General features: G+C 39.1%; 1 protein-coding gene across 13 annotated transcripts in view; it reads right to left on the bottom strand.

The window, feature by feature from the left end:
* Nucleotides 1-24,428, bottom strand: part of LOC119827279 (sarcolemma associated protein) — a 134,406-nt gene that overhangs the window by 15,164 nt on the left and 94,814 nt on the right. For all 13 annotated transcript variants that reach the window (XM_038348785.1, XM_038348784.1, XM_038348793.1 and 10 more), the window contains 4 exons: nt 12,232-12,289; nt 6,439-6,521; nt 6,152-6,211; nt 667-789 (listed from right to left, as the gene is read on the bottom strand). In XM_038348785.1, the coding sequence (XP_038204713.1) occupies nt 667-789; nt 6,152-6,211; nt 6,439-6,521; nt 12,232-12,289 (324 nt within the window). The remainder of the gene's footprint in view (nt 1-666; nt 790-6,151; nt 6,212-6,438; nt 6,522-12,231; nt 12,290-24,428) is intronic.

The raw sequence follows: 24,428 nt of genomic DNA, 5'->3' as shown, positions 1-24,428 counted from the left end.
TCTATCTACCAGGCTGGCATTAAGCTTGTGCTCAGCTCGGAGATTCTACACCTCAAACCTTGCCCACTACCTCACGCCCTGCCCCAAAGTGAGCACTACTATTAGGTATGGCTCAATTTATAGCCCCTCTCCCCCGTGTCTTGTGCTGCACTGATTGATTGGGCACCTCACATCCAAAAAAAAAAAAAAAAAAGTCTGAAATCTGGAATGTTATGATAAGGGACATTCAGCCTAAAATTACCATGTAATTAATAATGGAGGAGTCCTTTTGTTGGTAAAGTGTTCTTTTTTTTGTTTTGTTTTGTTTGGTGAGGGGGTGGGGGATGAGGGGTGGTGGGGTGGGGTGGAGTATCGAGATAGGGTTTCTCTGTGTAGCCCTGGCTGTCCTGGAATTCACTCTAGACCAGGTTGGTTGGCCTCAAACACTCAGAGCTCCACCTGCCTCCAGGCAGCTGAGATTTAAGGCATGCACTACCACTGCCCCAGCTCTCATTCTACCATCTGAAATAGAAGCTTAGAAGGTTGAGTGGATGTCCGAGAACAAGCCTAGCAAAGCCCCTGGTTCTGGAGACCCCTGCAGCGCCCTCTGGGTTCTGAGTTTTGTGACTTCAAATCACACTCGCTGCTTTCATAGGCCCCACAGAGTTGCAGAGATCTTGATCTCACCTTGAAGTTCAAAGCATTTTTGTTTACTTGCTCTAGCTAGCTCCTGGGCTTCGAGCAATTCTTTTCGAAGATGCTGAATTTCCTGTTTGGCCTCAGTTTCTGACTGTGCACCCTGCAAGTCATCTGACAAAAACATGTTTATTTTAAAGACAAGTGTTAGTACTGCAGTATAATTTCTATAGTTAAAGTCTGGCATTCTTTTTCATGTTTAGACACACACAGCTAATCACAAGACACAACTGAGTTAAATAAAACTTAGAAGCAAATTAGAGTAAGCTTATTAGTTATTTTTACCTTTAACAACATAGAGTTAACATGGATACCAGTACTATAAAATACAGAAATTAACATATATTGTACTGACATACAGCTCCTGTAAAACTTGAAATTTGGTGAGATAGGCATAACATTCTTTTCCATCAATTTTCAAATTACATTTACTATTACTATTGTTGTTCCTATCTGTGTGTGTGTGTGTGTGTGTGTGTGTGTGTGTGACATGCACGCTGCAGCACATATGTAGAGGTCAGAAGACAACATAAGGAAGTAAGCTCTTCTGCTCCATGGGGGTCCCAGGGATTGAACTCAGGTCATCAGCCTTGGCAGCAAGTTCCTAATTTACCATGGGAACCGTCTTTCCAGATCCTTCACCATCAATCTTGAAATTTAACAATTAAGACAAAAAAACTTTACTTGGAACTTAAATAAAAATGGAAAAGAAGCTGGGCGGTGGTGGTGCACGCCTTAATCCCAGCACTCGGGAGGCAGAGGCAGACGGATCTCTGTGAGTTCGAGGCCAGCCTGGTCTACAAGAGCTAGTTCCAGGACAGGCTCCAAAGCCACAGAGAAACTGTCTTGAAAAACAAAAAACAAAACAAACAACAAACAAACAACACACAAAAAGAATCGGTGTTCAACCTGGAATAGCGGGAGGGACAGACTCCCTAAGAGTTGTCCTGTAATCCACATGCACGTCTCTCCCCATTTCATCCCCAACAAACAAATAAACTAAATAAAAACAAACAAACAAACACAAACAACAACAACAACAAAAAACAACTTCTGGATTTTTAGGTTTGCTTGTTTTTTGGTGTAGGTGTGTTTTGTGTGTTGTGTGTGTTTGTATTTGTTTTGAAATAGAGCCTCACTCTGTATCCTTGTCTAGTCGAATCTCAGTATGCAACTAGGCTGGCATCAGATCTACCTGTCTCTGCCTCCTGAATGCTAGGATTAAAGGTGTACCAGCAAAAAAAACAAAAAAAAAGTTTAAAAATATTATAGCAATGTTACTTGTAGAATACAAAACAAAAATGTGTGTGTGTGTGTGTGTATTGTATGTGTGTCTCTGTGTATGTAAAGAAAGAAAGAAGCCATTTGAAGGTGGCATAGTAGGAGTTGGGAAGGAGGGGGATGGTAACGAGGAGGAACAAGTAGTTAGTTTAATTTTTAAAATTAAAAAACAGAACCTGTCAACCCCCAAAACACAATAAAAACTAAACTGGATGGATGCTCCATTGCATCTAATTTGTACCCAATTTCACATCACAGCAGATAAACATACTTGCTGAATATTAAGGGGCTAACGCCTCAGCGACTTTAACCATATCAGTTTACTCCAGCTACATCTCAAGGATGCACTTTCCTAACCTTCCCGTCTAGTCACTCTGCGGCTCATCTCTGCTGAATTAAACTAGAGTGGGCTGAAAGGTGACAGCAGCTAAAATACAAGATGGCACGTATCAAATCACACAAAACACACTTCAGAGTCTGTGGTCACAGAAATAGTACTACCACTACTGACTAAATCTTTACAATACACAAATGACCACATTCACACTGATTCACACAGTCAGTGTGCAAATCTCCTGCTAAACAACAGGAGCCGCTTTGTATCAAAGATTAATGAGAATCTTTTTGTGTTGAGGTTGACTGAGCATCTGTTTTTCACAAGGTCTGCTGGAAAAAGTGTTTTATTAGTTTAGTTTGTCGTGTTTAAGCCCACTCTCACTGTGCCCTACTTTTTTTCTAAAAAAAGGAGTTTTTTAATCAATCTGCTTCACAACCTAGGGAAAGGTCTGGTGATGAGCATTAGTTGAAAAATGCTAAGAAAAGGGTAAATGCAAGCCTTCTACAGCCTAACTTATTTAATCTTTTCTTTTATAGACTGAGTCTGATAATTTACGCTCCTCGTCCTTTAAGAGCGAATTTCAAGTTGTGTGTGGTAGTGCACCCCTATAATCCCAGCATTCAGAAGCTGCGGGTACGGCAAGCTTGAGAAAACTCTCAGTACCCCCATACCATGACAGAAAATTCTGACAGCTACTGCACCTAATTATACAGATTACAAAACCATACCCACACATAATAAAGCACAATTTAAATGATTCTAGTAAGTTACAGGGAATAAGTCACTTTAGGAATATATAAAACTCTTACAAAGGAAAAATAAATACTCACCATTTGAAGTAATGGTGATGATTTCTTGTCAATTTGATAAACCCTCCTGCTCCTAGTTAAGCACGTGATGACTCAACTCTATTCTCCCTTTTTAAAGATTTCTGTTCTATGTGCACGAGTGCTTCTCCTCCATGTGTCCATTCACACCACATTCACACCTGGTGCCCAGAGGACTCAGAAGGGTACTGTATCCCCTCAAACTAGTTATGAAGAGTTGTAAACCACTATGTGGGTGCTGGGAGCAAAACTTGAGTCCTCCAGCACAACAAGTGCTCTTAACCACTGGGTCATTGCTCTAGTCTGTTAACGTTTTGCTCTTAAAAAAATGAGATGCTGGGTGGTGGTGGCACACGCCTTTAATCTAGCACTTGGGAGGTTAGAGGCGGGCGGATCTCTGTGAGTTCGAGGCCGGCCTGGTCTACAGAGACAGGTCAGACTCCAAAGCTACACAGAGAAACCCTGTCTCAAAAAACAAAACAAACCAAAACAACAAACAAACAAAAATCAAGTTGTAGGGCACTAGAGAGATGGCTCAGCATGCAGAGTGTGGACCAAAGTTCGGCTCCAAGCACCTACAACAGGCAGCTTACAACCTCCTGTGGTTGTAATCCTCCGATTCTAAGGAATCAGATAACCTGTTCTAGCCTCCACAGGTCCCTGCACTAAAGTTCACTTATCCTTACACATATTTAATTAAAAATAAATCTAAAAATAACTTAAAAAAATCAAGTTGTAAAATCTTTCTGTTTTATCGAGAGGCAGATGGGCCTTTAAATTTGCGACACACGTTGAAGATGGCCTTGAGTTCCTTATCCTCATGCCTGCCCAAATCTTGATATTACAAGCAGCTTCAAAATCTTTGAACAGCTATTGTTAAAATACTATTCATTAACAAAAGTTGGCAATCATGCAGAAATGTAAGGAAGGAGGAAGGGAGGAAGAGGGGATGAAGGGAGAGAGAGAGACAGAGAACTAGTATGTGTGTGTGAGTGCATGTGTGCATATATGTACATGTTCGTGCATGAGAATGTGTATGGTGTATGTGTATATGTGTTCATACACGTATATACATGTTTGGATACATGTATGCACACATGTATGTGTACTTGTGAATATAGAGACCAGAGGTCAATGTTGGGGGCCTTCCTCTATCTATACATACACTTAATTAGAAATAAATTAAAATAAATAAAAAACATTAATAACAGTTGAATATAATTAACACAATCATAATGCTACTTAAAAATCCAGATTTAGTTGACCAAAAAGATTTAAGGGCTTTATGAGCATAAAAGACCATATAAACTACAACCTTTGTGAGTGTTTATTACTTAAATTTCCTTCCTTATTTTTTTATGTTCCCATAAAGCACTGAGGTTCTGTTCACCTCTGCCCAGTACCAGCTCTTTGCCTGTTTGTTTAACAGAGCTCCCTTTCCGAGGGCCAACTTGTTTATTACTTGTTTTATTTGTTTTGCATGCTGAGAATCTTGTAAAACCCAGGGGCCTTGAGCTGCTGAATGACCTCATTCCTTTTTCCAGTATCATAACCTCTTATATAATATTTAGTATTTCTGTAAGATTTATAACTGTGCAAACATTCATTCATTTTAGTTACTATGACATGAAAACAATCATTGCCTTCTCACCCAAGAGTCGCCTAGGAGCTGCACAGGTAAGTAAGCAAAGGGAACTCAGCCAGACTGAAGGACACACTGGCTGCCTGGGTTAGCAATCCTTAGGAACTTCCCTGGATTTATGGAATTCAGTCAAAACTGGTTCCAGGGGCCATGTGATTTCCATGGAGAAGGAGAAGAAGAAAGTAAGGATGCCCAGATTGAAAGAACACAGGGGAGAATCTGAGTCACTCGGATTCCCCTCTCTTGCCATGGTTACACAAGTACCAAACAACAGGGGTCATGTAAGGTAAACTAAGCCTCCTTCCCTCCTATCTCAAAATCCAGAGCCTGGGCTGAGGTCCCCTTCATGTTCCCACTAGAACAATAGGCACGTGTCCGCAAAAACCTTCTCAGGCTACTGCTGCCTCTGCTCCCAGAGCTTCCTGACTCATGCTGGTTCACCCACTGCCCACACATGCAGCCACTGGACTGAAAACTCTGTGGAAAGTGAGCAAGAAAACAGTACACGCTCAGGATGATAGGTTTATCAATATGTCTCCCCAAAGACACTTTATTTTTAAATACTTAGTAAATAATTGATATTTTCTAGCCACTGTATTCTAAGACTAACTACCAAGAAATAAACATCCTTCCTTTTTGGGGTGGGACACGTTAGCAAGGTTCACCACAGCATCTCAGCCCAGTGAGAAAGGGAGACTCTCCTCCCTGAGGATGAGGCCTAACTGGTCACCCAATCACCAATCTTCAGCCCTGAAACCACACGCATACAGGGCTACACGACACAGACTATGCAGGTCGCACTCATGTATTCATACATGCACACCGTAACAGCAATAAGTAAAGGAAAAGATGACATGAATGAGAGGGAATGGGTGGAGCATGGGAGGAGGTGGAGGAGAAGAGAGACAGGAAATTGCAAAACTGCAAAGAAAAAGTCTTACCTCCAAATTTCTCAAAGAGTCTTAAGAACTAGATATTACCAGGAAATGAGGAAGACCAGCAAAGTTTGAAATTTAAGGAAATCTACTACAATTTGACAGCAGAAAGGATATATAATTCCTTCTAGCCAGCTAAGAGATTTACCTTATCCTAATTATGTGAAAAATGTGAATATGTTTCTATTAGAAACACAAGGGAAAACACAAACACAACTGCATTTCAAACTCAACCACTCACTGCTGTGTCTTATCCTGCAATTTAAAATGTGTATATGTATTTTTTAGCAAGCATCGAGCACTGGACACTTTAAATTTTAATTCCTCCTACTTTAGACAGTTTTAAATCAGTAAACTAAAATGAAAAGCTTCACAACTATATAAAATAGAATTTGTGGCAAAAGGTTGAGTCTAAAATCCTGGTTTAAAATGTTGTGAAAACATAGTAAAGTACCTTTTAAAAGAGACACTTTAGCAAGGGGTTCATTTAGGTCTTGCTCATCCATCTGGGCGTCTATAATGGGGAGAAAGAGAATTATAGAATTTTTAAATCCTGTCAGAAAATTATTATTATCATAATAAATACAAGTATACATCTTTTATGCTTGGATAGTTGAAACTAGTTTTAACAAATATCCAGGATTTTATAGAGGATCTGATAAGTAAAGACAATGCTTTTTTATTAAAAACAAACTGAAGTTTCTATGCCAGTGCCGGCGCGGGGGGGGACGGCCCACTCACCTGTAGTGTCCTCACTGCTCTTCTCCTTGCTCGGACTCAGGGTGTCCGATAAGTCAGACTCCTTGGCTCTTGCCTGGTTTTCTATTAGGAAAGCACAAAAGTCAAAATGTTATTATAATTCAACACTTCTATCAGGAAAGCTGCTTTCAGTATGAATGCTCAGAATCTATGCAAAAGAGTGCTAAAAATCAGTTGAGATCACTGAGTCTCCTTGTTCTTCACCACCACCCAAAACGCAATGCTGGCTGATTTCTCAGAGTGCCAGCAGATCGTGTTGTGGCTCCTGCCTGCTACGCGAGGGCTGGGGCTCTTATTTAGTCTGTCCTACTTATCAGCTGGGAACAAAAGTGCAGCAAGCTTTTGCTACAGTAATCTAGCAAGCACGACAAACGCAGCAAAATTCCCAGGGCAATGAGGACATTGTATGAAGAAGACTGAAGGAAAAGACTGGAAGCTTAACAGTGCAGAGCCACAAAAATCACCCCAAACTCACAATTATAAAAGTTCCCCTTAACATGAGGAGCCCATTTCTAAAGCAAACACAATGAATGGGAACTACCACAAGAAGGGGCGCCTGTTTCAATGTTCCGGTGGTGTTTTCAAGAGTTAGTCTGCCACATCTGACCCAAGTCATTCTAGGCCATTGCTCTCAGTGTCCAGTCATAGTCAACAGTTTATTGAAGATGTGAGTGGACTTCGTCCCAATCATTCTAATAGCATATCTATACATTCTACGGCATTCTTTAGGACAGGGATTTCATAGAAGGTCATTCCCCGGACAAAACTCTATACCATCACTTCTAGGAATCAGCGAAGTTTCATACTGCAAGTTTAGCCCTCTGTCATCCCCGCATTGATTCCCACAGGAGTTCAGTTATGTAGGCGTCTTTATAGGGCTTTGTATAACAGCTCATTCCAGTCTACAGTTCTTTGCTTGAATCGACATTTCCCTAACCTCAACAGTCATTTTCCCTATCTTGGCCCATGCTGTAAGGTATAGGCTTTTATCTCACTACTTTAAGAAAACAATTGTTTCTCTAGTAGGTTACTTTTTTATTATATCTTCTCTCTGTTTGTGCCCATTGCCCCCCTCCCCCGCATTGATTCATACTCCACTTTCTGGGAATATATAGATGCTGTTTCTCTAATAAGATATCATATTCATTAAGTTAGATTACTATCTTCATGATCATAAATAATCATGGCATATATCTCACTGTACCATTAGTAACAATATACATCAAAATTTAAAAATATGCAAAACCATGAATTAAAGTGATTGCTCAGCAGTTTAGAGCATTTCCTACTCTTGGTAGGGAATCCTGCTTTGGTTCAGTGATGGAGGAGGGTCATCTGTCTATGTGTTACTTTCATTGGTTATAAAGAAACTGCCTTGGCCCTTTAATAGGACAGAAAATTAGGTAGGGCGGAGTAGACAGAACAGAATTCTGGGAGAAAGAAAGCAGAGTCAGGGCAGATGCCTCAGGCAGATTGCCATGACTCTCCTCTCCAAGATTGATGCAGGTTAGGATCTTCCTGGTAAGCCACAACCTCGTGGTGCTACACAGATTACTAAATATGGGTTAAAGCAGATGGTGAGAATTAGCCAATAATAAGCTGAAACTAATGGACCAGGCAGAGTTTAAAAGAATACAGTTTCCTCCGTGTAATTATTTCGGGTGTAAAGCTAGCCATGCGGCAGCCGGGCGGGAAGAAAAGCAGGCCTGCCCGCAACTCCTTCTACATTCCAGCACCATTAGAGTGGCTCACAACCCGACTATAATTCCAGGTTCTGTGGATCCAACACCCCTTGTGGCCTCTGTGGGCACCAGACACATGTATGGTTCACATACATGCATGCAGAGTAATATTCATATATACAAAAATTAATAAATCTAATAAATAAAGGTGTAAACTCACTTTTACTTTCCTAAGGAAATAATGGATTATGTCAGGTATTACATAAGAATGCTCACTATAGTACTATCGTTATGGGAAGATAAAATGTGTATTGAAAATACTTAATATTACTAACTAAAAAGTAAAGCACAGTAAGTAAAATTCACACACACATACACAGAGAGAGATTTAAAATATTTACATATTTAGTTAAATATTATTAGAGATTTCCGTTCATTTACTTCTCCCCTTACCCTTTTTTCTCTTTCCTAAGACAGGGATTCATGTGTAGCCTGTGCTTACCTCTTACTCATGGATCTCTTTTGCCTCAGCTAGTAAGTGCTGAGATTACAGCCCAGACCTAGCAAGCTATGAAGTGTTTTGTTACAACGTGTATTTTCAAGCTCTAGTAGCATATATAACAAAGATATAATCAATGCTTATTGCTAGACATGGGTGCATGAAGATATTTATTAACTTCACTAAATCTATTCAAGAATAAAAAACAGCAGACAGAACAAAACAAATGACAGAACATCTATTTCTGGTCATGCAGCCAGCATCGAAGTCTGTATTATGAGAAAAGTTGTTACTAGAGCTAGAGCGGGGACTCAACAGCGGAGACTGAGCACTGCTCTTCCAGTGAGGCCCGGGCTCAGTGCTCAGAATCTGCCTTGGGGCAGTGCACAGGCACCTGGAACTCTAGCTCCAGAGGATCTAACACACTCTTCTGGATCTGAGGGAACCTGCACTTAGCTGTATATACCAACAGAGACATACATATATATACATATCTAAGAACACAAATCAATCTTTAAAAGATACTGTTTACAATTAATCGTAGATGTTTATGTTTGCCTGTGGATATGTGCATTCAACTGGAAGAAGCCAGAGGTGTCTGAGTCCTTGGGGATGGAATCATAGATGTGATGCGGGTCCTGGGAACTGAACTTTGAAAGAGCAGAGCAAGTACTCTTATCTGTTGAGTCAACTCTCCAGCCCCCTTTGAAAACATTTAGGTCATTTCTGTGTATACCACTGGACCCATTTCTGGGAAAGAAGGTAAAGTTGAAGATCAAGAAGGACAAAGATTTCACTTTTATTGTTTTTGTTTTAGACAAGGCCTCACTCTGTATCTTAAACTGACCTGGAACTTGCTACGTAGCTCAGAATAGCCTCAGATTCATGGCAATCCTCCTGCCTTGGACACTGAATGCTGGGATTAGAGTACCAAATCTAGTTGTATTAACCTTTGTTCAATGTGAGGGACAGTGCTTCCTGCTTTATAAGCAGGAGGCTTATATTTATATCAATAATAATAAAAATAAATTTATATCAATAAATTCCCACAAAAGGGCCAGGAAGATGGCTCAGCAGAAGAAGGCACTTGTATCTAAACCTGACAATCTTAGCTCAATTCCCAGAACCCACAGGGTAGGAGAGAACCAATTTACATAGGCTGTTTTTCATGATATATATATTTAGGCATGCCATAAATGGCAAGTGTGCACCTCACACCTACAAATACATAAATGCATTTTAAGGATATCACAATATCCTGTAAGATAAATTTCATTTGTACAATGAAGGAAAGTAAACCTAGGCATGCTGGGGCACATTAATCCCTCACTGAGGGGGTTGTGGCTTTGAGTCCAGTCAATGACACACAGTAAGAAGCCTGTCTCAAAAACCGCCTAACACACTCAATAACAGTGGTTTAAAGATCTAAAGTGAGAAGCCAGGCAGTGGTGGTGCATGCCTTTAATCCCAGCACTCAGGAGGCAGAGGCAGGTGGAATTCTCTGTGAGTTCAAAGGCCAACCTGGTCTACAAGAGCTAGTTCCAGCTAAGTCTGTAACACAGAGAAACCCTGTCTTGAAAAACCAAAACAAAACAAAACAAAACATAACAGATCTAAAGTGAGCTGCCTGAGGATTCCAGTTAGTAGAATATCTACTTATATTCCTTTTACTCTAAGCTACTATGATATGTAATGACAGTAACTTGACTAGTCCTAAATCAGAAAAGCACACACGACATGATTATATGGCCATGTTAAGTGAAGTCTTCAGAGGAATAAGTAAGACGGGTAACAGCTGACAAGTTAGCCTTAGCACTGTCATTTTCATTGGGGGGGAAAAAACAAAGTTCCACCAGCAAAAAATCAGTAAAATGCATTTTAAAGACAAATAAGTTAGTCAAATTTAAGGGAAATATTTTATAGCCGATTGAAACGTTTAAAAATATAGCTATTATGGCCATCCATCTTGGGCTCAGGATTCTGGCAAACATGAAAAGTATTAACAAAAGTTGATTAATAAAAAGTAAAACTTACATATCATTCCTGGAAAAATGAATTAAATTCACTTTCATGGAATTATTTGACATAATAGGTTTAGAATAAATATCACCTGAAACAAAGAACCGTGAACACTTGTCCAGCTTGTTCCATAAGATAAAAATCCAGTCAAATGTGTTCATTCCCATTTGTAATCTCAGCACTTGGGATTCTGAGGACAGAAACTCAGAGTTAAGCAAAGCTAGCACAGTGAGAGCTTTTCTCAAAAAAAAAACAAAAACAAAACCAAGACCCCAAAAGTAGAAATGTGAAATCAAAACAGGTTCTTCAAAACCTTCTATATGCATTTTAAAAACCCATCATTTTTAAAATCAGTAATGTTGCCATCACACCCTTTCTCTAAAACTTCACCTGATTCAAGCAAATATATTCTATTCCGGCATGCACAGAAGTTCTAAGGCAGCAAGGCACTTTTCCTAAGGAAGCACCAGGTCACCATTCGCCCTCTGCTTTGCTTCCAGGGTGAAGTGTCGGTTACTCAATCAAACGATTAGAATAGGCCACTTAGATGGTGAAGTAAAGGCTATTTTAAAACCTGTTCTCATAGCACTTTAATAAGATGAAATAATTGCATCTGTACTAAAAATAGTTTCACTATTCTGAAACCTAATGCCTTTTGGCCCAGAACAATATTAGCATGGCATAGTCTATGCATTCTTTCTCCTAATATGGCATCCACTGTGCACAAAACTCAGAATGTACACTACCAGACGTTCGAAAAATACAATCTGCTTAAGAACACTTTTAAAAAACAAGCAATCAGTTACCCTGACAATACCAAATATACTAGACTTAAATGCTGAACTTTGAGCTTTTGTTGTTGAGCTGACTTTTGTTGTGAAGCTCATTTTTAAATTTTATGCTAGCAAAGTCTGAGGAAAGCTCCACTCTAACAAGCAAAAGGCACACCCACCAGGTTTATGGAAATACTTTTTCCTATACTTAAAAATAGCGTCATGATGCCTTTGAAAACCTGAGCTTTCTTCCTTGAGTTCAACAACTGTAATAAAATTAAAAAAGAAAGAAATAAAAAAAAAAACTACTTTGGAGGAATTACTGGACTGTTAATTATCAAATATAACACAATTTTACACTGACAAAAGTCATCACTTTGTTTTAATAGAGTTGAGAACAAAATAGAGAAATACTGAATATTATAAGAAACATTAAAGATACAATATTTTCAAATAAAATTTTAAGTATTTTTCACTCATAAAAGCTTTTGCAGCTGTATTGACTGAAATTTTGAGATGAAAACTGAAAACAATGTAGAATGAGACAGAAAGGTGAAAGCAAAATCTACCAGCAAGCATTAACTTTAAAAGCCACACACAAATGCCAACATTAAAAAACTTTCCTAGTTTTCTTAAAATAGACATCAAAATATTTTATAATATCTGATACTGTTACTTTGATTGACATTTCATGCACTATAAGAAATAAACTCATTGCTAAAATACAGCAACCTTGACAATGTAAACTAACTTGCATTATCCAAAGTAACCTGTCAGATCATAGAGAAACAGAAACAAAACCTTTGAAAGCTTTGATTCTTCTGCCACTTTGGTTAGATGCCCCTGGACAATCAGCTTCTCTGCCAAAGAAATAAACGTTACTAACCAAGCTCAAACAGAGCCTCATTCCCCGAGTGGAGCACGGTAACACATTCCATGACCAAATTTAAAGACGATAGATAGCATTACCCCTGTGACTGAGCTTCATCAACAAAAGCGTGAACCTAGAAAGGGAACTAGAGAACCGAACTTCCTAGAACAGTCAAATGAATGCAGAAACTGGGAAAGAGTATGCTTTCTGTTTTCACCAGATATCATCATATTGTAAAGTCTAGACCTTTGTATAAAGGTCTCAAAAGAAACAAACAAGTGTGATCTTTTATGCCATGGGTTTGGTGGAAAGGAATCCCCGAGCAGGCAGTTCTCTTAAAGAAGAGAAGCAATGCTCTACTGCTGGTTCACATCTTTCCTGCTGGCACAATTCAGAAGAGTCTGTATAACTTACATCAAGAAAATAGACGATTTTAGAAGAGCTAGCTATTTAGAAGAAATAAAAAATAACTTTTTGCTTTATCGAGTACTCTCTGTAAGCATTTAATATATCTTCACAATTTACTTGAAGTCATCTTTTCACATTCTGTACTTCACCAAAGCAGATAATATATCTATTCTGTATATTTTATTCTTTACTCCTATGTCCTTCAATCAATGCCTTTGCGCTATGAAAAACAAGTTTTTTGTTCTTTGACTTTGACAGCAATTTAGTCTGACCCACCAATCAATGACTAAAACCAACACCACCACAAACTCTTGGTTGTCCAGTCCCTTCTGTTTCTTACAGGTTGTTTATTTGCCCTTCTTAAAAAAAAAAAGATAGGTTCTTTGGGGGACTGAAGACAGAATGTTGTATAAAACAGGCAAATACATAACCACGGAGCAATATGCCCAGCACTTTTACATCTTATTTTGAGACATAAGCTGCCTACACTGACCTTGAACTTGTGATTCTTCTTTTACCCTCCCTGGTAGCTGGGAATATAGACTTATGCCACCAGATCCACTTCACACTTTTGAAGAGGCACTAGTCCTACAAGACATGATGTCTAACCTGCCCTATCTGTTCTCTGTCTTACTCTACTCCACTCCCAAAATGCACTTCTACAAGCATTAACTTTTAACCATTTCCCCATTAATTGCATATATTTATTTGTTTAATTTAGGTTTTTTGAGTAAGTATATCACTACGGAGCCCAGGATAGCCTGAAACTCAAAGTCTTTCTGCCCCACCTTCAAAGTGATGGTATTAACAGGTAGGCATCACCATGCCTGCCTATTACATTTGTATTTTTAAATAATATATTCAAGGAAAAAATTCCACTGTAGACATTAATCAAGGACATTTGTGAAACTATGTTCATAGCAGCATTATTTGTAATATCCAGAACCTGGAAACAATCTAGATGTTGCTCAACTGGAGAATGGATAAAATGTGGTACATTTACACAATGGAGTACTACTCAGCGGTAAAAAAACAATGGCATCTTGAAAATTTACATGCAAATGGATGAAACTAGAAAAACCATCCTGAGTAAGGTAACCCAGACCCAGAAAGATGAGCATGGTATGTACCCACTCATAGGTGAATACTAGCTGTAAAGCAAAGGATAAGGAGCTGATAGTCCTCGACCCCAGAGAAACTAAGTAACAAGGAGAACCTTAAGAGAAACATACATAAAACCCCCTGGGAAGGGAAAATGGACAAGATCTCGAGAAAATTGGGAGCATGGGGGTGGGGGGAAAACAAAAGGTGGGGAGGAAGAGGGGAGGAGATGGGGGAGGAGAACTAGAGGGAATTGATTGGTCGAGAAGGGGGGAGGACAGAGATGGAGAACAAGGAAAGAGATATCTTGATAGAGGGAGCCATTATGGGCCTAGCAAGATACCTAGTGTTATGATTCTAGCTACACAGCATGGTTGACACTTCTGGGTTCCAGGGCTACACATGTGAGAACAAGTGCTCGGGCAAAATACATAGCTGCCCAGGGACCACAGAAGGCCCTGTGTGACCTACTTATGGCAGAGTTGCATCATCTACGTATGACACAGCTACGTAAGCCCTTGAGCACATGCGTGAGCTCCACCATATGCATATGACATAGCTACATCATTCCTCTGTGCACATGCACTAGGTGGCCTTTAAAAGCTGGATGCACCATCTTCAGCCCTCTCTTTCTGCACACCAACTTCACGAGGCCTGTGCATGTCTCCTCAAATAAACTTCTAAGCGGGTTTGTTGCGTGCTTCGTGCTTCCTTCTCACTCACGCCAGGTAATTTCACTGGTGCTGTGATTCAATTTCACCTAACACTAGAGAAATTCCCAGGAATCCACAAGGATGACCCTAGCTAAGACCCTGAACAGTTATGGAGAGGGTGCCTGAATGGGCCTTGCCCTGTAGTCAGACTGATGACTATCTTAAATGTCATCACAGAACCTACATCCAGCAACTGATGGAAGCAGATGCAGAGAACTACAGTGGAACATTGGGCTGAGCTCCCAAAGTACAGTCGAAAAGAGGGAGGAATGAGAATATGAGCAAAGAGATCAAGACCATGATGGTGACTCCCTCTGAAACAGCTTACCTGAGCTAATGGGAACTCATTGGCTCTGGCCTGACAGCAGGGAACCAGCACGGAACCAAACGAGGCACACTGAATGTGGATAAAATTGTATGGCTAGGGCAGACTGTGGGGCCACTGACAGTGAGACCAGGATTTATCCCTACTGCTTGCATTCTCTCTGGAGGGATACCTTGCTCAATCTAGATATAGTGGGGAGGGCCTTGGTCCTGCCTCAAAGCAATGTGCTAGACTTTGTTGACTCTCTAAGGGAAGCCTTACCCTTTCTGAGGAGTAAATGGGGGTTGGAATAGGGGGGTGGAAGGGGGTAAAGTAGAGGGAGCAGGAGGAGGGGAGGGAGTAGGAAATACATTTGGCATGTAAAATGGGAAAAGCTAAGTTTAAAAAAAAATGAAAATTAAAAAAAAAATGCCACACCAAAAAAAATCTTATACATGACAATTTTATATTTTACCATTATCTTCAGGAGTACCAAGTTACCAACCTATTAGTATTTTATTGACTATTTACATGTGAGTTATATAATATGCTATATCTCTTTCCTTAAACAACATTAATTATATTAGGTGCTTAAACACTTTTTAAAACTAATATATGTTCTTACAGAAACAAAGTTCCCGATATCACGCATATCTCATTCCTCCCTTTAACCATTTTTTTTCTGTTTTTTTAAAGATAGAGTCTCATTATGTAACCTAGGCTGGCCTACAATTTCAGATCCTCCTGCCTCTACCTCCCAAGTGCTTGTGCTTACTGCACCTCACCACTTCTGGCTTTCCTCAGCTTTTTAATTTTATTGCCTTAGTCTCAACTGTACTCTGCACTGTGCCCCTGACCCTGGATTCTAACTCTTTCTGGTCTATTCTCTTTCTATTATTGTAACAAAACTTCTGTTAATTTCATGAAAAGGAATGGACAGGAGGAAAATGACCTGCCAGCCTTTTCCTCTGAAATGATAGTTTCCTACTAATACTCTGATGGTTATCTGACAACTTAACTAGGTCCCACAAAATAATTTCCCTTCTGAGCTTGAAAAGCACACTGCTCTTCTGTTTCCTAGCTTCACGTGGGTGAGTCCAATGACTCTCTGAGCTGATCCTAGTGGGTGGGAAGGATTTCCAGTGCTTACAATACTGGATCTGCCTGTCCTTTCTCAGTACCTGGGGGTGACATACCCCAATTCTGTAACACTGAGAAAAGTCTCTGACCTAGGCTGGCCAGGGTTAAAGCATTTAAGAGAGGATGGAAGTCCTTTACTTCTCGCTCACAACCTCCTCACACTCCAGGAATTCTAGAAACAATTGAAGCGGCAACATCATGGTAAAGACTATCAACTTTCATAAACCCTGAGTAACGATGTGGCACAGTGTTCTCATCACAATAGATAAGCAGCATAAATTAAACGAGAAATAAATGTTTAACAGATTAAGCCATTAAGCATCCAGAGATTCCTCAGTGGTTAAGAACAACTGTTCTTGCAGAGGAGCCAGTTCCATTCCCACCAACATGGTGGCATGCCCATTTGTAACTCCAGTTCCAGGGGGTCTGACACTTTCTTCTGGCCTCCATGGGCATGACATAGTACAAACACATACATGCAGGCAAAATAATCATACATACAAGATAAAAACGAAATTTTAAATAAATAAAGGAATATAGAGTTTGGAAAGTAAGAGAGAAGGAAAAACAAAAAAAATTTCAGGGTTTACTCACTGCCATATTATATTTTTTTTGTTAACTATGAATTGTCTCTTTATCCTTGGAATTCTTAAATTCCCCTATCCCGCTCTAGCCCAGGGCACTGTACCACTGGGACTTAGGACCAACCTCATTATTCTTTTGCTCTATCTCTGTCTCTCTCTCTCAACTAAAATTCACATAGACTATCCATTTTAAAGGAACATATCTAAAACATTTCCATCACCCCCAAAAGAAGCCATATAAACATTAAGCATTTATTCCCTAGCCTACCTCTCCAAGTCCTGACAGGTTTTGATCTGTAAATAGATCACTTGATCTATTTACCCTGGATGTTTCATATAAATGAACAACAGTGTGTGCCTTGGGTTCTAGATTAGCATAGATCTTTTAAGACAATGTGATGAATACTCAGTGCATCTTTTTAGTTTACAACAACGTTTTAATACCTTCCAGTGGGGGGAATTATATTATTCTGTTTTACTAAGTATATTCATATTTTTCTCTCTCTCTTCTCTCTGTTCCATTCCCCGAATCCCATTTTCCTCGCTTCTCATACCTGAATTTATTATTCACATGAAACATCTTCAGGATAATTCCTTATTAAAATTTTTACTCTGAAAAATCAAATTTTACTTAAAAACTTTCATCACTTTTATTTTCTAGAATATTTACTTTTTAAAATCCTTCTATGGATTTTGACTCCTACTGATTTAAAAATTCTTTTTTAAAAAATTTCCTAAAAAAATATTTATTTATTTATTTATTTGTTATGTATACAATATTCTGTCTGTGTGTATGTCTACAGGCCAGAAGAGGGCACCAGACCTCATTACAGATGGTTGTGAGCCACCATGTGGTTGCTGGGAATTGAACTCAGGACCTCTGAAAGAGCAGGCAATGCTCTTAACCACTGAGCCATTTCTCCAGCCCTTAAAAATTCTTTTACTGAATTATCATATTCCTCTACTGAATTATCATACACCTCTACTGAATTATCATACTCTTCTACTGAATTATCATACTCCTCTACTGAATTATCATACTCCTCTACTGAATTATCATACTCTTCAAAAATTGTACTTGCACTCTCCCTTTTAAGTGACAGTATCATTTTTTCCTTGTTTTGATGTGAGATCCCTTCTGTATGCTGTGAATATGTTTTATTATCACTGGTTAATTAAGAAGCTAATTTGACCTATGGCAGGGCAGAAAATCTAAGCAGAGCTAGAGAAGGAAAGAAGGTGGAATCAGGCAAATGTCACATAGCTGCAGAAGGAGAAAAATGTCAGAACCTTACCGGTAAACTACAAGTTCATGGTAAAATATAAATAATAGAAATGGGTTAATTTAAGATATAAGAGCTAGGTAGGAATATGCCAGAGCCGTCGGCCAACACGAACTGTAATTAATATAGTTTTGTGTGATTATTTGGGTCTGGGCAGCCAGAAAACAATGTGCAGTCTCTGTTTACATAATGGTGTCCAATGTTCGGCAATGTACATCCACACAAAACCTCAGAGAGCTAAAAAAAAGGGGGGAGCTTCAAGACCCACAAAAAATGGGAGTCAGTTGGCATTTCTTGGTAGCCACATATTTTTAGATAGGTTCTTTTTGCTGGTGGCAAACAGAAGTGGGACTCCTTTAAGAGACGGCTTCCTGACTCAGCTTTAGCAGCAAAAACTGCGCGGCTCCTTTAAAAGACAGCTTCCTGGTCCATGCAGGTGGTAGAAATGGTTCTGGCTCTTTCAGTACTGTTATGGAGCATTTGAGGGGTTTGTGGGCCTCGTGATGCAAGTTACTTGGTGGCAAAGTGAGCCAACTGCTTTCGAGAGTTGAGGTGGTAAACATGGCTCCCAGAGCTGGCAGTAAATGGACCTCTGTCATGTTGGAAAGCTGAGCAGGGTGAAACCAACAGTCAAAGCAGCCACTCTGGTTCTAGTCATGCCTGCTTAACATTTATAACAGTGATTAGAAAAGGATTACAGATAAGCAATAAAGATAGATTCAGACAGAAATAAACCTCTGACCAGGTCACAGTGTGTTCAAAAAAAATATATGTAGGCTTGGAAGAGAAAAACCTTAAAAAAAGAAATAGAGTAGCTGGGCATGGTGGCACATGCCTTTGATCCCAAACTTGGAAGGCAAAGGCAGGTGGATCTCTGTGAGTTCAAGACCAGCCTGGTCTACAGAGTGAGATCCAGGACAGCCAAAGATACACAGAGAAATTCTGTATCAAAAAACCAAAAATTAAAAAATAAAAATAGAAGAAATAGTTTAAAAAGCCACGTAAAGATGGAAAACACACAGAGTCTGGATTATGTATATTATTGTGTTTTCTTTCAATTTTTTGACTGTGAATGAGCTAATTACAACATATATATTTTAAAGGTATCTGGATTTCAAAATTTAAGCCTAAGGACATGTTACTTTGAAAAACAGGTTCTGTTTTTGTTTCCAGAGAGGATAGAAAGCTGTGGGTTCCTTACCAGCTAATTTGGTTTGATCACACAAGACCCCCTGAAGCAATGGCCTTGATGATCCAATATCCATGACAGCTTCAGAACTGCTGGCTGAGATAACCACACAAGATACCCCATGAAAAACCTGATTAATATGTCCACCTATCAGCAGATAGTAGTATGGAGAACTACACCCAAATTCTCAAATATTGTTTATACAAATTCTCAAATATTGTTTATAAATGTGTTTTCATTTAAATGGGGGTTGATTATAAGTGGTGAATGGTCACAATCAATCTCTTTCTAAAAAAATGGGGAGAATATGATATAAAGTTTTGGTATGGATTTTGGTCTACTGATTCAAATTTAAGGTCATATTTGTTATGCTATATATATGCTATATATATTTCTACTCTTGTTTAAAGTATTATGTTTATATAGCATGTTTAACAATGCAATGTATAACTAAGAAATACATGTTAGTAAATAGTCATCTATAATAAACTTTTAATCATGTTAGTTAGGTTTTCTAGATAATACAGAGATACATTTCAGTTATATAATCTTCAACACTTCAAAGACCTATAGTATATGACATCTAAAATGTTTTAAGAACTTAGACTTTGGGGCTGGAGAGATGGCTCAGAGGTTAAGAGCACTGACCGCTTTTCCAGAGGTCCTGAGTTCAATTTCCAGCAACCACATGGTGGCTCACAACCATCTAGAATGAGATCTGGTGCCCTCTTCTGGCATGCAGACAGATATGGAAGGAATGTTGTATACATAATAAATAAATAAATCTTTAAAAAAAAAAGAACTTAGACTTTTCTTGACAGTGAGACATGTCTGCTTCTGACAGCACCAAGTACTTCAGAGAGGTTGATGGGCATTGAAGAAACGTGTTATGGAATTTGCCTTTAATGTGACAAGGCTAGTCATTTGGGTAAGAAACTGCTCTTGCGTAGACTGCCTGATGGTATGCTTTATGAACTGGGCATGCAGGACCTACAGAAAAGTGACTGCTGAACTTTCCAAAAGGCAGAATGGTCCTTTAGGGTTCCTGCTTCATGTAAGAATAGGTCAAATATTCTGAAGGACACAGAAGAAAGTGACTGACAAACTGCCAATATAGGTGAAACAGTCTTTGAAATTTTCTGCTTTGTGGAAAAGTCTGCTGGATACTATGGGTCTGTAGGCTGAAGATGGATGCTCCAACAATACTGAAGAACTTTGGGTGACTGTCCAGAAAGCCATATGTCTCTGTCAATTCTAGAGCTTTGGACGTTGCTTACAATGTACTTCTTGTTTACTTAAGTATTATTATATCCTTCTGGAGTCTTTGATGGAGTTGAAGATATAGTTTTCATTAGTTATAATAAAAATAAATTAGATATGAAACTTTAGACTCACAAAGACAGATAGAGTATTTTAATTTTTTTCCCTAATATAAATAGACTAAATGATGTGGAAGGGTCTTCTGTTTGAGTTAATTTCATTGGTTAATAAAGAAACTGCCTGGCTCATTTAATGGGCCAGCCCTTAGGTGGGTGGAGTAGACAAAACAGGAAGAAGGAAGTGAGGTAGATGGCTCAGTCAGATGCCACACCTCTCCTAAGTTAGTCAGACCGCCGTGCCTCTCCTCAGGGAGACAGACGCGATGAAGCTCCGGCCCAAGATGGACGTATGCTAGAATCTTCCCGGTAAGGCACCACTTTGTGGTGCTACACAGATTAATAGATATGGGTTAATCAAGATGTGAGTAAGAGGCTGAAACTAATGGGCCAGGCAGTGTTTAAATGAATACAGTTTGTATGTTGTTATTTCGGGTGTAAAACTAACCATGCGGGAGCTGGGCGGGACGAAAAGCAGGCCTGCCCGCAGCTCCTCACTACACTAAATATTGTAACTATAATTCTTGTTTAATAATTGTTTTGTTATATGTAATTTTACTATATTAAAGTTAAGATCTTCCTTTTTATTTAGACAAAAAGGGGGAGATTATGTGAGATTCCTCTCTGTAGGCTATGAATATGTTTTATTACTACTGGTTAATAAAGAAGCACCTTTGACCTATGGTAGGGCAGAATATAGCAAGGTGGGAAATCCAAGCAGAGACAGAGGAGGAAAGAAGGCAGAGTCAGGCATACGCCATGTGGCTGTCAAAGGAGAAAGACACCAGACCCTTACTGGTAAACCACGAGCCTCATGGTAAAATATAAAATAATAGAAATGGGTTAATTTAAGATGTAAGCTAGCTAGGAATATATGAGAGACATTGTTGGCCAAAAGCAGTACTGTAATTAATATAGTTTTGTGGGATTATTTGGGTCTGGGCATCCAGGGAATGAAAGTGTAGTCTTCATTTATATTGTTTTACTCAGGAAATATCTTAACTTTCTGAAAAAATAATTATATTTTTTTAAAAAAAAATCTTTCTTCTGCTTTATGTATTTTTCCTGTTTCTTCCCTGGTCACATTTTTTTTCTTAAACTCAAACCTGGCAAAGGTCTAGAAGCATGTACAGGACATGGACAGTTCAGGAGATCTGTGATTATCGTAACTTGTATGGACCAATAAAAGAAACAAAACATAGACTGTTCTTTAGGTAACCCAAACCCTTGCTTAAAGCACTGCATGGGCTCCTCTCCATCCTGAGCCACTGGTGCCACTGGGGTCTGAGCTGCAGAGTAGGAAGCAGAATATTCCAAAGTTGCATTAGCATCTATGACTTGCTGCAGTCTTTTTTTCCATCCTCTTCATCCCCGTGACCTTTTACATCTTTTGTTATAAGTGGATTCACTCGCTGTGTTTAATCAAATGTGTATAACTGCCTTTTAAAAGCTACTTTTACTTCTGGACACTACCCATTCTCTTTCATATGACTGCCCCCTCCTTTCTTAGCATTTCATTGTCTTTTTCTCCATCTGGCTATAATTTAAATATGTATATTTGGATTTTTGTTTATGTCAATAAAACTCATTTTTATAGCCTTTATTATCCACTATTGAACTATTTCTAAATGCTGGTGGCCAGTCCCATGTTCTGTATAGTGATATTTTATTTGTGTTTTAATAAATAAAGCTTGCTGGGCAGTGGTTGTACATGCCTTTAATCCCAGCATTTGGGAGGCAGAGGCAGGCAGATCTCTCTGAGTTCGAGGCCAGCCTAGTCTACAAGACTTAGTTCCAGTCCCAAACTACAGAAAAACCGTCTTGAAAAACAAAAAGAAAGAAAGAAAAGAGAGAGAGAGAGAGAGAGAGAGAGAGAGAGAGAGAGAGAGAGAGAGAGAGAGAGAGAGAGAGAGAAAGCAAGCTTACCTGAAGATCAGAGTGCAAGGCTAACCATACTAGTCAGTCATAAAGGCCAGACAATGGTGGAACACACCTTTAAACCCAGCAGCCACACTAGTTAGCTAAAGAGGTCAGGTAGTGGTGGTGCAGGCCTTTACTAGAGAGGACTATAAGGTTCAGGAACTTGCTCTCTTTCAGTGTGAAGATTTCATAGTGGTAAGAGCTCTCTAAAGGCTTGGTTGCTTTGTTTCTCTGATCTTCAGCTGGAACCCCTCGGTCTTTATTATTTATGCTACAATTCTCTTAGTTTCTGGAACTCTATTCTCTAACTACTTTCTAGATACCTTCACCTAGAATCCCACGGGGACTTAATCTCACCATGGATAAAGCTGAGTGTCTATTTTCTTCCTTTCTCCTAAGTGACATTAGTGTCCTTCCTCTCCTTATAATGTTCTTTATTTAAATCTCCTCGACAGCATGCTGCAATTGCCTATCATCTTTACCTTTCTTAACACTATAAACTACTGGTGGGAATATAATGATTCCTTCACATATTACGATGCACAAGGATAACAAAGATGTGAAATCAAGGAATTTGGTTTAATGAGAGTGGGGAGATGTGAACACAAATCTGACAGTATTCATAGCTGCCTAATTATAGGAATATAACTCTTCTGGTTTTTCTTAACTATACTGATTGTTTTAAAGATCAAAAACAAAGCCAGGTGGCAGTGGCAGAGGCAGGAAGATCTCTATAAGTACAAGGCCAGCCTGGTCTTCAGAGGGAATTCTAAGACAGCCAGGGCTACACAGAGGAACCCTGTCCCAAAAAACAAACAAATAAATAGAATCAAAAACAACAAACATTATAATTTATTACTCAAAATTTTGCCTTTTTTTTACATTTTACATTTTGAGAAAGTAAAATATAAAATAAACATAAAACCTCCAACCACACAAACTTCTACTGCAAAACATATAATCCAAAGAGATAAAAAGCAGATCTCTGCTTTTGACTCTATCAACCTCCCCACCCCTCATAAGAGATCCACAGAAAGAACTTCCATGAAACATAATGTCATATCTTACCGCAGCAATCTAACTTGCCACAACTGAAAGAGAGGGAAGAAAGGGCTTTCTTTTTTAAAAATAGAATCCATGGTTGGTCTGTTTGAGAGAGGGGCATACTCCTCCCCTTGCTCCTCCTCTTCTATTTAAGGTGGGGTCTCACTATGGAGGGCATGCTGCCCTAGAACCAGCAGCCCTCCTATCTCAGTCCCCTCAGTGCCACCACATCTGGATGTTTTCACACTTAGCCATATGTTGTTTTTGTGAAAAACACACACACAAGAAGATTATTTAAAAGATACAGATGTTTATAAAGTGACTTTGTATGATCCAAAGCCCTCCACATTCTCCTTTCCTTCTCTCCCCACAAAGGTAAGGACTACCCTTTATACTTACTCTGTCACATTTTTCTCTTCCCTTTCTTGGTATATGCACGTGTATGTGTTCATGTATGGGTATGCATGCATATGTGTGCACATGCATATGAAGCCACAGATTCACACTGGGTGCCTTCCTCAGTTGCTCTCCACATTGTTTTTGAGAGATTATTTCTCACTGAAGCTGGCGCCCTCTGTTAGGCTAGACGAGCTGGCCAACATATCCCAAGACTCTTCCTGTCTTTGCCGCCCCATTTCTGGAATTACAGGGATATGTCACCATGCCCAGCTTTTTACTCTGCTGCTAGTCCTTCCAGTCTTTATGCTTGTGCAACTAGCGCATAACCAACCAACCGAGCTATCTATCTCCCTGTGTATTCATTCACATTTCTCCAGTCAGCTACCCAAATAGATCTGATTATATATATGTGTATATACACACATATATATTTATAATATATATAAAACTTTAATGGTTTTAAACTTCCTATAAATCAAATACTATACTGTATATTCTTACAAGTTAGCCCTCTTTCATCCAAAAGATTATAGTGCATTTATTCACTTATATTGAAAGTCTCTTGAATTGTTTTCAGTTTTGAACTGTTATAAACACTGCTCCTATGAACATCCCTGAATTTTAATCTGATCTATCTCCTTGGGCACTTCTATAAGGAGTTTATTCT

This window comes from Arvicola amphibius, chromosome 12 (genome assembly GCF_903992535.2).
Source record: "Arvicola amphibius chromosome 12, mArvAmp1.2, whole genome shotgun sequence".
Classification (NCBI taxonomy): Eukaryota; Metazoa; Chordata; class Mammalia; order Rodentia; family Cricetidae; genus Arvicola; species Arvicola amphibius.
Note: the sequence above shows the minus strand (reverse complement) of the source record. Positions and strands in the feature narration are given on the sequence as shown.